General features: G+C 51.4%; 1 protein-coding gene across 1 annotated transcript; it reads left to right on the forward strand.

The window, feature by feature from the left end:
* The first annotated feature begins 163 nt into the window (after nucleotides 1-163).
* Nucleotides 164-12,942, forward strand: OAZ2 (ornithine decarboxylase antizyme 2). The gene is given in 5 exon segments (NM_001290156.1): nucleotides 164-398; nucleotides 9,017-9,174; nucleotides 10,418-10,593; nucleotides 11,380-11,465; nucleotides 11,704-12,942. Coding segments are annotated over 5 exon segments (570 nt in total). The 5' UTR covers nucleotides 164-378; the 3' UTR covers nucleotides 11,835-12,942.
* The last annotated feature ends 372 nt before the right edge of the window (nucleotides 12,943-13,314 follow it).

Genomic DNA, 13,314 nt, shown 5'->3' on the forward strand with positions numbered 1-13,314 from the left:
CCTCCGACACTGCTCTTCAGCGGGACCTCCGCCAGGCCCCCTCCGCTACCAACCCCTGACGCGCCTGCGCGGAAGCGGGGCGGTGCTTTGCCCTTTGTTGTGGGCCCCAGTTTCCCAGGACACCGCGCGGCTCTGGGGTGGGGCTATGCAGATGAGGCACTCGGGGGCGGGGCGGTTGCGGCGGCGTCGGCGGCGGCCGGGGAGGGTCAGTTGGAGGCAGGCGCTCGCTGAGGCAGGAGGAGGGCTCTGGGCCCGCGGCCTGACAGGGACTTAGCCCGCAGAGATCGGCCCCGCGCGCGCGCGACCCCACACCCACCCACTCATCTACCTACCCACTCCCTGCGCCGCCTCCTCCCACCCTGAGCAGAGCCGCCGAGGATGATAAACACCCAGGACAGGTAACGGCCCGGCCCAGGCTCCCCGCCCCCATCCTCCCCTCATATGCTCCTGAGGGCCTCCTCCCCCACCACCCAGACGGCCCCCACCCCTCCTACAGGGCCCCATCCGCCCCCCACTGGGTCCCTTCCGTACTTCAGCCACCCTAGTCTGAGCCCCAGCCCCGCAAGTGGGCCTCCTTCCGTCCTTTAGCCACCCCCTCCCCCTAGCCCGGCCCATCCCCCTCATCCGGGCTTCCTCCTCTCGTAAAGCCCCCACAAACCTGGACCCAGCCTTCTAACCCAGTTCCCATTTCCCTTCAGGCCCCGCCAAACGGTGCCCCGTTCCCGAAATTGTGCTTTCTCTCTCATCCCACCCTGAATTGTTTCCCATCTTCCCCAAATCTTTCTTCTTCCCCCTTGTAAGTCACTTAGCCCTTCCCTTTGAATCCCTTCCCTAATTCAAACTGCCTTCTCCAACCAGATATCTCTGTTATCACTACCCCTCTCCCCAGGTGAGACTCCGTCCTTCAGTTCTCAACTGGACCCATTACCCCCACCTGTCATCCTCTCCCCCAACCCCCAGGCCTAATAGTCTTTACAGTGATGCCCACTCCTCCCTTTGGTCCCTAAGTCCAGCTTCATCTTTTCCTTCCCTTCCTCCCTCGGTACCCCTTTCCCAATTAGGCCCCATTTTCCCTGTCTCCCAACCTCATTCCTTTAATTTTTCAAACCCTTTGGACGCCTGTCCTCCATCCTGTTCTGCTAATGATGTTCCCCCCAACATGCTTCTAAACATTCCTACCCTTTAAACACTTTCTGTCATCTCCACTCTTACTCCTCCCATCTTACCTGAACCACATCTCTAGATCATTAGATCACAGAACTCAGCCCATCCTACTTCTGTTGAAGGCCTACCCTCTTACCTGTATGTACCTCCAGTGCTTTCAAATCAGTCCCCATACTCAGGACACAGGGCCTTTGCAAGTTTCCTCCCTCAAAACCTGACCCCAGCCTCCCCCCATTAACTGGAGAGAAAGGCTGGGCATCTTTCTGAAAATGAGCAACAGTAGTTTTCTAAACTTGCTTCATATTTGCTTCCTCCCTGCCCAAAGTAGGCAAAATTCATTATTCAGTTTTCTTCTCTCTCCCGCTCCTCTTTTTGTCCAAGGCAGCCCTCGTCATGCAGCTCTCCCTCAAACATAACCCATTTTTCTGCCCTAAACTCTTCTGTGAATCTGTTCCCTTAATTTCTTGATTCCCCACAATTTTTAACCCCAGCTGCTGCTTACACATCAGAATGGCTTTCATTTAGAGTTTGGATTCTAATTCTCTTACTCATTTTTTCCCAAGACTTGTTGCTGTCCCCTCCAAAATGAGTCCGAAGCTCATTAGTTCCCCACACCAGACCCTTTGTCTCCAGATTTGGCCTTATGGCCTCTGCCCCTCAATTGGGCCTCATTGTTTTGCAAGCAGATCCCTTCCCTGCAGATCCTCCTTAAACTGTGCCCTGGTCTATCCAAAACTGGACTTTAGTTCTTCTTATAAACAGAGCCTTCCTTAATTGCTTTTCTTCACATACGGCTCTATCACTCAAGGTTCCTCTCAAACTCGGGCTCCCTTCTCACAGAAATGATCTCTAAGTTGCCATTTCCCACTCCTTTAGCAGCACTATCCTTAAATGTTCCAGCTGGGTTTTCCGCTTTTCTTATGTCTCAGTGCCTCAACCCTGGCTGCACATGTGAAAAATCAGTCACCTGGGCCCCACCTTCAAAGATCTGGTGTAATTAGCCTAGGGTGGGGCCTGGTTATTAGTGTGTATTTTTGAAGCTCTCTGGGTAATTCTAATGGGCAATCGGAGTTGAGAAACACTGCTTCCCCTCCCTTCACCCCAGAAGACCCTTCCCGTCATATTCCTTTAGTGGGTGTCAGCCCTTTCTCTGCTGAAAAGGGTCTTCGGATTTCTCGGTATTTCTCTCCCAGGTACTATCCAGAAATACCCAAGATTTAAGAGGTAACAGCCTCTTAAATTCACCTGCCTCCAGTCACTCAGTTCTCAGCCATTACCCATTTTCTTCCCTAAATTCTTAAGACTCTCACCTGGCTCCCACACACTCGTGTCTTCCCTCCATGCAGAAGGAAAATTCCCTCCTCGTTTCTGGTTTCTTGTGACCCCATTACACCCACCTCCCAAGCCCTCTTAGTAGAGTCCCATTCTCTGCTCTATTTTCCTTTCCCGAGACCCTCCATGTCCATCGCCCTTTGCAGTCCCCTCTTATTTCATCTTCTCTAAACCAGCCCCTCTGGAGCTGAGGAGGTGGAGATGGATATATACTTGGATGGTGCTGGATGCAAGAGGTGTTACTTGTGGTACAGGAGGCTCTGTGTGCCCAGGGTAGATCGCAGATATGAGAGGGTAGGATGAAGTGCGGGGGCGGAGGGAAGCAGAGGAACCTCAAGGAGAACCCAGGGGTATGTGAGATGGGTTTTTCTTACCTAGTCTTACGGTTTTGTCTTTGCAGTGGGGTTTGGAAAGTGGTATGGTCTCAGGCGGCCTTCTCTGGAGTCCTCTGGACTGAACTGGTCTGGGTGCCAAGTCCTTTGCAGGCCGAGCCCTGAGAGTGGAGCACTTGGGACCAACACACGTAAGGGTCTCCACCCACTGTGAGGCTGAGAGACCCGCGCTCTACTTCTGGCTTTGCCAGCGGGATGACACGTAAAAAGAGGGAGTGGGGTTCGCTTCGCTTTGAAGCCTCCTTCCAGATTCCTAAGTGGCAAAACAGGCTTGCTTGTCTCCAGGGCCCTTGCTTGGTGTGTTGGTAATTTGAGGGGCTTGGCTGTATGAAAGGCAGGTGGAGGGAGGAGCCAGCTGGCCTGCCAGGGCCTGGGCAGGAGCAGGGCCTTGGATCAGGCTCCTCCACTTTGGCCTGGGGGTGGGGTGGTGTGTGCCGGGTGTCTGGTTTCTTTGAGTTATGGCAGTCCTGTTTCCATAGCGTGTTTCTGAGCCTCCTCTAGGCCTGCCCCTAACTTTCTAAAAGGAATCCTGGTAGAGCTCGAACTAGGGATTTCGATAAGAGCCGGATGTTCTTCCCAGTCTGTGCCCTTGGTGTTTTGTATTCACAGAGCGGGGAGCCGGCTGGGAGTTGAGGGCCCGTTGGTGGGGGATGGGCTTCCAGCTTCCCTGGCCCCAGTGAAATACTCGAGGTGGAGGCTTGGTTTCCTGGAAGAAGTAGCTGCAGAGGAGCCCTGCAGCATGTTTTGAAAACCAGGCTCTTCCTTTCTGGTTTTGTTCAGATTACCTCAGAAACGTCAAAAATTTCTGATGGTGGGGGAAGGAAGAAGACCCAAGTACAAGAACTTTTATTATGGTTTTTGAACAACAGGTTGAAACCCAAGGATGACCTTTCTCTCCCTGGATTTGCGGAGGCAGGAATATAGTCTCTGCCTTGGGCTTGCTTAGTATCTTGTGACAGTACGGTGTGCGGAGGAGAGCTTGCCCTGGCTTGATATCCGTGTTGTGATCAGTGTGTGTCTGATGGGCTTTGAGGAGAAGCAGCTGGTTCCACAGGTGGTGGTTCTTGGGGGCAGCCAGGGTACAAGGCACGCCTTAGCTATCCCGAGCATCTTCACCGGTGGCTCCCTGGGTGATGGAGTTCCTGTCTCTCCCCCAAAGAATTTGATTGTGACTACTCCTTCTGCGGCTCGCTGGGTGTGGGGTGGTAGGGAGAGGAAGTTTTCCTGTGATGTGCCTTCAAGGTCATCCCATGGAGAAAGACACTCCTAGTGTCGTCAGGAATCCCCCCCAAATTGGAGGTATGCTTCGGAAAGCTGTGTAGACTAAAAATAGTAATTCCTCACTCTGCCAAGAAATCCAAGTTTAGCTCTAGAGCAGCTCAGAAATACAAAAAAGGGGACTGAGGAGTGGGGTAGAGGGATGTTCTGTATGTGCATTTCTAGAAAAAAAAAGTAATTCATCCCTTTTGAAACAGTACACAGTGTTGATTCAGGTTGGTACCATAGTTCGGAAGGCTATGAAGCCTAATTGAAATCTATAGACCAGAAGTAGCCAAGTCGGTGACAAGAATTTTGTTACTTGAAGTGAACAAAACAGGTAGTTTCCGGGTAGCAGCAGCAGAATAAAGTGCTTTGTATACGGTAAGCCATAAGAAAATTTCCTAGGCCTTTGGTATTGTTTAAACAATGAAGTAATTTTATCCTGGGAAGAGGGGCTGAACTGGCTGATGGGCTTTCTATACAAACAAGATTGAGGTACTTGAAATGTAAAATTAAGGTCTTACACTGAAGCCGATTGCCTTGCTCTCTACCCACCTCTGGCAGCACGTGTGGCTGTGCCGGCCTTTGGTGGCAGATTATCGGTATCAGCTGTGTAACAAGATAAACAAACCTCAGAGGCACGGAGATTCTAGCTGCCACCATAAGTGCGTTTCTTGTGGAAAATCAACCAGAACCCAGTTTTGCTTTCAGTCTGTGATTCAGAATGGTGATGTCATTTTCTTTATAATCGTGCTTACCCAGTAGACTCCCTTTGGCGCACAGAACAGCCCTGGTGAAATGACTTACACTTGGCATCTGACCAGGGCTCCTTTCTCATCTGAAAAGGGAATTGGCAGCTGGAAACCAGGCTCTGTGCTCACACTAGACTGGAGGTGGCCACTCACCTCCCACCTTTCTTCCTTTTTCTTTGTAGCTGAGTGCGATGGCAGCCCTGGGTTGGTCCCTCTTTGCTGTGTAGGGATTAGTCATCAGAGACCTTCTTAGCCTCGGAGTAAAAGCAGCCCATGTGAGGGAAGTTAGGGCGCCCTAGAGAGTGCTCCGTAGGCCGGGCTGAGACCGGAATGGGGCAGATGAGGCTGAGAGAGAGGAATGGATGTAGAATGTTTGGGAGTGTGGTTTTTATGTCTTTTCACTCGATACTACAGGGTAGGTAATGCAAGGCCATCTGACCCTCCTCTAGCAGGGAATGGAAACCAGCAGAAAGGGTGCAGGCTTGAACAAGCTCAGGCCACTGAGTCAAGAGAGAGATGATCAAAAGTGTATCAAGGGGAATATGAATTCAAATATTTGTTAAGTGTAGCTGAGTGGAAGTTAGCCATGGAATTACTTTGATTAAACCTCTATGTAGCAGGCTGTACCCTGCTTTGAGCAAACTAAATGTAAAAATCAAAACTGACATAAAGTCTACTGGAAGTGATTCTTTAACAGGAGATCCTTTACTTTCTCGAGAGATTTTAGGCTACTTTCTTTAAATAGTAAGCACCCTAGAGATTTAAAAATCAGATTTGAATGATAAAAATTTGATTTACCAGCAGCATTCCCCAGGAATACACCTGCTGCATACACTGCCTGTTTGTAGCCAGTGTATGAAATTATAACCTGCTAAGGACTTTTCAGACACCAGTTTCACAGAATGCTGTGAATTAGAGGCAGCAGGATGTGGGAAGCTGGTAGCATTCTTAAGTATCCTGAGGAGTGTTTCCAAGGGCATGTCTGATAACAGCTGGGAAAATAAAAGGCACTGGCTTTTTTTGATTTGGCTCAAATCTCCTCTCTCTTCCGTATTAACTTGGATAGCTAACGCCCTCATTTCCAGCATGGTTTATATTTTTCTCCAGAAGCAGGACCAGCTCAGCTGGATGTTTGAGTTCAGTCTAATACGTTTGATTCTCCTTAATCAGCCTGATCTTTTCAGTCTCTAGGTTGAGCTGCTTAAATCATCCTTTGGTGGTAGGGATTAAAGTATGCCTGCCCCCCAGTGGAGTGAGCAGGATGCGAGGAAGGAATGAATGGAAGAAGCTGGGCACGGGAGCCAGTAGCAACATGACCGAACTGAATGTGAAACCTAACCTGGCATGGATCTTGTGACAGGAAGACTTGTGTTTAAAAGCCACTTTGTCTTGTGCTCATGTTCCTCCAGGATTCACTATTCCTACTGAGGTTGGTGGCGTGCTTTGCCACAATACCATTTTGAACACTTAAGTCAGTACAAGAAGGAAAGGCCACTGCTGACTGATTTTATGCCCCTTGATTTCTTTACCCACCATATATGTACTCATATCCCTTCCCTTTTCATGCCAGAAATGACAGTCAGGTTGTTTTTTTGTTTTGTTTTGTTTTTTTGAAAGAGAGCGGTTTGCCATTGACACAGCAAGTAACTAAAAACAGTTCCATTATGATGGATGATGAAAATAACTATTGATTGTGATCTGTGTACTAAGCTTATCCCAAACCCCAGCTGCTTCTCTTACGGAACTGGAACTGGATCCCAGGGTGGGGACCTGGAACACCCTTCTACCCGTTACTCACTCACACTTGCCTTCTGTGCAGACTTTGTGGAGGAGGAAAGAGTTCCCTGGATCCTTGTGTGTGAGTGGGGAAGTAAATGGTATTTTACCATGGAACAGACTTCTTACATTTTATTTGAAAAGAAGTGAGATCGTGATACCAGAAATATCACACGCTCATAGATTAGTGCTGGACACAGGGTAACCCTAGGGATTACTTCTAGGAAGACACGGGATTCTGGATCTTAAAAAAAGAAAACCCATCTTATTCTGATCTTTTCATTGGGTTGGCCCCGTTACTTCTGCTATTTTCAAGAAAAATTAGTTCAGAATCAAGACGGTGGTTGGAATGCAGGTCAGGGGTTGAATATAGCTCTCCCTGCTAAAGACTACTGAGGGATAATTTCTCTGGAAGTGAGTTAGCACCAGAATTCTAGGACTGCAGGGGCCTTGGTGATCCGGTTGTGTGAACCCATGCAGTCCTCCTGGTGTCCAAGGCTGTATCTCATCTTGTCTACCCCAGAGGTTCGCCCAGTCCTTAGGCAGCTCCACTGCCCAAGCCAGCCAGCTGTCTCCAATGGCCTGGCCTTCCTGGTGTTTCTGCATGAATCTCAGCAGAGGCCGAGAGGTGGTCACTAGGGAGCGGGGGAGGGAACCGTCTCACTAGGGGCATGTGTGCACCTTTGCCTGGGGAAACCTCCGCCCTTCTTCTCTGGCCTGGACATTCTATGATTCTATCCCTTAACACACTGGAAGGTTTTTTGCTTTTTTTTTTTTTAAACAGCTCATTGTCTCCAGTAGAAAATAAGTCCTGTTCTTGAAAACAGTAGCACAGTCCTCTGTCATGCCCCTTCTCCTAGGGGCTGGTGGTGAGGCCAATAGTAGGGGAGGTGAGGGTGCCCTGAGGCTTTCCAGAGGAGGCTGGAGGTGATGCATCCCTTGATGCGGCTCTGGGCCCACTGACACTGTCCTGGGAACTTGATCTCCCGGTGAAATTTCCAAGTGTAATTTTAGGCACCAACTGAAATCCCTGAGAGAATGGAGGAACCGAGCCAGAGCAGGGGTGGGTCTGGACCTCCTGTCTCAGCTGGAATGCTGGCATGGGTCTCCTAGTACTGAGGGTCTGTCTCAGTGGGCTGCATCTCTGGTTATCGTACCGTTGCCACGTTACGTGTGAGTTCATTTCTGTCACTCTGAGCCTCAGTCTGGCATACCACTTAAAGCAGGACAGTGAGCAGAAGGGTGCCTCACGTCATTTTACAGATGGTTTTCAGGGGGGAACGGCCTTGATTTATAGCATGGGCTGATTTCTATGGTTTAAGTACACCACTGGCTGATTCATGGCTACCAACATGCCGTCACTGAATGCATAGTTGGGAAGAGGTGTGCAATATTGGGTGAGCTGGCTCCAGCACCTCACTGCAACACCCTCCCATAAATGTTACCCCTGGTGTTCCAGTTGCCCTGAGGCTGGTGTGCGGGGGCCAAGGGCCAGGCCTGCTGCTGAGTCATGGTGTCACATGCACAGTTTTCCTCTTTCCTTGTTTCACTTGCCCTGGGCCTGTTGAATAAGCTACATCTCAGCCTAAAGAGCCCGTAAATTAGATTCAAAAGCAGTGGAGCAGATCTGGAGCCCTTGGTGGGTCCACCTGAAAATCATGGTGGTCAGAAAGGGACACACCTGGAGGTGACAGGCGCTCTTTTAGGAGTCTTGTGATAATTGTGATCCATCTGATAATTGGCTTCCTTACTCAGTAAGCATGCATACCTCCTTCCCACGCCCGCAACATACAGGAAGTTCAGTGTCCATTCTGACCAGGTCAGTATCACCTGAATGTCCACGCCCAGGCCAGATTCCAACAAAGACGGGCAAGAAGACAGCATTTCGTGGCACAGAAGGGACAAACTCATGTACCGTAATACTCCGTACTGTAGTGCACCTCCTCTTTTTGGGGAGGTAAATCCCTGGATTTAATTCTGTTTTTGACCCTAGAGGGATTTAGGTGAGTAATTTCTTGTCCAGTTCCATTGTTCAGATCAGGGAGGAAGCCATCATTGGAAGTGGCCTTGGGAGTCCCTCAGGGACACAGTACCCAGGCCAGAGTGACTTCCTGAGGCCCACATGCCTCTCCAGCCTGAAGTGACCATGGAGGCTTTGTGATTCTGCCACGCAGGTTGTTGACACACTGTTGGCGTAAGGAAAGGCGCTGGGGCTGGGCTACACTGAGGCAGTTGTCGAGGGAGCACTTGCTTAGGGAGCGCCAGGGCAGGGGTCGGCTGGGATGCTGAGTTAAATCTTCCAGTCTTTGTGTTTACTGTCTCACTTTCTCTCTCTTGCAGTAGTATTTTGCCTTTGAGTAACTGTCCCCAGCTCCAGCGCTGCAGGCACCTTGTTCCGGGGCCTCTGTGGTGCTCCTGATGCCCCTCACCCACTGTCCAAGATCCCCGGTGGGCGAGGGGGCGGCAGGGATCCTTCTCTCTCAGCTCTAATATATAAGGTAAGGGGGACTCGGGTGGAAGGCTTGGGGCAGCGGCCTCTGACACCAGTGAGCGTCTGCTTAAGGGCAGTGATCACTGTCCTTAGTCTCCTGAGCCTTAGGCCGGGTCAGTAGTGGGGTTGGGAAGGACATTCTGAACTGAGGTTGCTGTGAGGCCTTTGGGGAGTCCCAGAAGGAAGATGTTAGCACCGAGCAAACACCCTGCCATCCTCTCAGCTTAGTGGTCAGCACTTCTGTGCTGGTTCTGGGTCCTGAGTGGCGGGGGAAGGAGTGGGAGCGAGGCGTGAAGGAACGTGAGAGCTCTTCCTGGTGCTACCCCGCAGTTTCTCTTGAGAAATACCAAGGGCCAGGAGTTTTCCCGTTGTCCTTGACTCGTGGGCATTCTGCCTTCTGTCCCTTACCAGTCTGAAGGTGGTGGGGAGGGCAGTGTTGGGATTGGTAAGGAGAGGGGGCCTTGCATCTCAGTCACCTGTCACTTTGGCAGCATGAGCACAGCCCAGGAGCTGTAGAGGGCCCTGGGAATCTGTCCCGAGAGTGATCTGGGCTGGAGCAGCTAGCCCTCTGCTGCCTTTTAATCTCCCATGAACGAGCCTAGAAGTTGGTTTAGTTTCTCCCTAAGGCTGGCCTTGAAGGGTGGCGGGGCAGCAGAGTCCTGGTGTCTTGAGGCTGGCAGGGGAGAGGCAGCATGGACTCTGTGGTCACCTGGAAGCCAGCTTTGGTTGCCCTGGGCCGCAGCCGAGCCCGCACGCACACCCACACTTGCTTTTGAGGTTTCTCCTTCAGGGAGGGAAGGGAAGGGAAGGAGCATGGTTGGGGAGACAACTATGGGCTTTCAGTCAGGGAGGCCTGATGTGAATCTCAGCTCTGCCATTTACTAGCTGTGGAGCTTTGGGTCAGTTGCTTAATTGTTCTGGGCCCCTGGTATCTTAGATTTAAAGTGGGGATACTGGTGCCTACCTCAGGTGCTTGCTGTGGTGACTGAAGACTGAGAAAGTACCTTGCACAGGACTTGGCATCTAGTGGACTCTTGGTAAATAGTTCCCTTCCCATCATGCTGGCTTTTGGCCAACATCAGCTGGTCTCAGTGCCCAATGAGTGGTGGTTCCATTTAGCCACAATGCTGCTTTACGTTTTCAGTGTGCCTTCTGTGCCATGCCACCCTGAGGTTGGTGTCTAGGTTAGGGAGCCTCTGACGTGGCCAGAAGCAGTAGTGACCTGGTCCTCTGATCTCATCGCTCGCCAGGACGAGAAGCTCACTGTGACCCAGGACCTCCCTGTGAACGATGGAAAACCTCACATCGTCCACTTCCAGTATGAGGTCACCGAGGTGAAGGTCTCTTCCTGGGATGCAGTCCTGTCCAGCCAGAGCCTGTTTATAGAAATCCCAGATGGATTATTAGCTGATGGGAGCAAAGAAGGGTAAGGAGCAAGTGCCGGGGAAGGGCGGGAAGCCTGTGGTGCAGAAGGGCGCATGCTCACTGGGGACAACAGGTGGGTCGGGAGCCTGCCTTCCCCCCCAGCTGTAGGCTGCCCAGGCAGATACTGTTTAACAGTAAAGCAGGCCTGCTCTAGGTTATGATGACAGCAGATCATTATCACATTAACCCGATTCCTGTCATGTAGTCACCCAGTGGTTCGCTCTTCCCAGTGGACGTCACATCCCCCTCGAGCCACCTGACACTGGTGCAGTTCTGTGGGCCAGCAGCTCTTACTGGGGGGGCTTCACTGGGTTGGGCAAGGCCCTCCAAGCACCCAGGTTATCTAAGAAACAGTCCTGAGGATGGAGTTCTCTTGAGTGGCTCCAGCCGCTTGAGGAAATCCTTTCAGACAGTGTCAGGGCCCAGAGTCCCTCTCCGCAGCAGGCAGTCATCACCACACCTGGCAACCCTGGAGGACCCTTGGGAAACTGGCTTCCCCTTCGAGGCCCGATACGTGCTTGTGAACTGCATTAGTTAAGTTGGTTAGTTTTTAATTTCAGATGAAGAACTCTTATTCCAGGAAAAGATAGTTTAATAACATTTTTCTGAAGGATTGTGGCTTATCTTTTTCTGAATTTAGTTAGGACTCCTGGGGTCTTGAAGTAGGAGCCTTCTCCCTAAAACCCCTGTACAGTGCTGGCTGTAAGCCTCAGGAAGGCCTTCGCAGGGGCGGTGGGCGTCTGGAGGGTGGCAGTGGGCTGAGATGTTTTTTCTTTGCCTCCTGCAGATTGTTAGCACTGCTAGAGTTTGCTGAAGAGAAGATGAAAGTGAACTATGTCTTCATCTGCTTCAGGAAGGGCCGGGAAGACAGAGGTGAGGAGCCGAGCAGCCCGAGACCTAGTGCCCGGGCTGGGGAGGGGCAAGGGGCCTCCCGGGTGGCGAGCTGGGCTCCTGACTGCCACGCAGACCCCGGGGAAGCACGGGGCTGGGAGAGTCCAAAGTTAGTAAAGACCTACCGCCTATTTATTCCATCTTTGTCTTGGGTTTTCCTTTGACCTGAATATTCCCTTGTTTCTTATCAGAGTTCTTTTTACACTCTTCTCTTCTGCAGCGCCACTCCTGAAGACCTTCAGCTTCTTGGGCTTTGAGATTGTGCAGCCAGGCCATCCCTGTGTCCCCTCTCGGCCAGATGTGATGTTCATGGTTTACCCCCTGGACCGGAACTTGTCCGATGAGGACTAATGGTCACAGAGGATGCTTTGCCCAAGAGCCAGTGTGGGGGAAGAGGGGAAGTTAGGCAGCCCTGGGACAGAGGAGGGGGCTTCTTGCCGTCTAGGGAAGGACGCTGAGGGGCTCAGGGTGAGGGTTGCCTGTTGTGTTCTCAGAGTTGACTTGTTGAAATTGTTTTCCATAAAGAACAGTATAAACATATTATTCACATGTAATCACCAATAGTAAATGAAGATGTTTATGAACTGGCATTAGAAGCTTTTTAAACTGCGCTGTGTGATGTGCTCTATTTAGCCTAGGGGAGGACACTGCCTAGAGGGGGAGGGGCTGTCTGGGTCGAGGGGCAAGGCCTGGGGGGCTGGCGGACAGCACTGTCAGGCTCAGGTTCCCCTGGTGTTGGACTTTCTCTTTTGGTTTTTAAGACTTGTGTATTTTCTCTACTTGCTTCCTGTCACCCTGGGGGCCCTGTGTACAGGCTTTTCAGCCCCTGGGCCGTGTCCTTGAGTTGTTTCTTGACACTCCGCCTGGGCTTCTCTCCGTGCTTTTGTGTCTGGCCTGGAGAAGGCAGGTCTGACCCCTCCCCTCCTTCTTTACAGCTTAGTGTTACTCTGGCATTTGGTTAAGCTGGCTTAATCTGTTTCATGTTCTCAATGCATTTAAAATAGGGACATTGAAGTTCACTCCCACCACCAGGGCTTTTTCTGGGGTGCCTGGGCCTTAAAAAACACTAGCCAAACTCCAATTCACAGATGACAGCCACGAGCTCTTGCTCTTGGCTACAGGCTCAGGCCCCAAGGTGTCTCCTTCCTAGGGTCACAAAGAGCAGAGAGGAAGAGGAATAGCAACTCAGGGCCTGGGGCTTGTGGGGGAATTTGTTCTTAGGGACTAGATGCCTCTGTGCTGACTGCCCCCCTCCCTCCCTAACAGGTTCTGAGAGGTGCCTGAGCCCCTGCTTCACAGGGCTTAGGGCTGGGACTGGGGTGTAGAAGCGGCCTGCCCTTTTCTGGTTTCACTGAACAGCTTGTTCTAAGGGGGAGAGATCTAGATTGGGTGAGGGGGGTGGGGGTGTCAGGGAGGCAAGTATGTTGTGTTACTGTGTCAATAAACTGATTTAAAGTTGTAGTTGGTCTGTTCTTTATTCCTGTACCAGGGCCAGCTTCCTTCTCCTACTGTGTTTTGAACCTAGAGCCCAGCCCAGCGAGGGGTGTGATACATGCTTCTCAGGAAAAAAGCAGCAGCGCATCAGGACAGATGAAGGGACAGGCCGAGGTCTCCGGGGCCACATGACACCGCAAAACGTGGGGTTGCTAGGAGGCCGGGGCAGAATGCCAGAGCCCTCTAGAGCCCGGTACATACACACAGCTTTATCCAGAACTGACCCTTGCACAGGACCCAAGCCCTTCTCAGTGGTTCCTTTTGTGTAGAAGGCTGGGGCCTGAAGCTGGGTTCCCCAGGAAGAGTTTCCTCCTTTTGGAGCCCAGTGCCCTGAGGC

Source organism: Vicugna pacos, chromosome 6 (genome assembly GCF_048564905.1).
Source record: "Vicugna pacos chromosome 6, VicPac4, whole genome shotgun sequence".
Lineage (NCBI taxonomy): Eukaryota > Metazoa > Chordata > Mammalia > Artiodactyla > Camelidae > Vicugna > Vicugna pacos.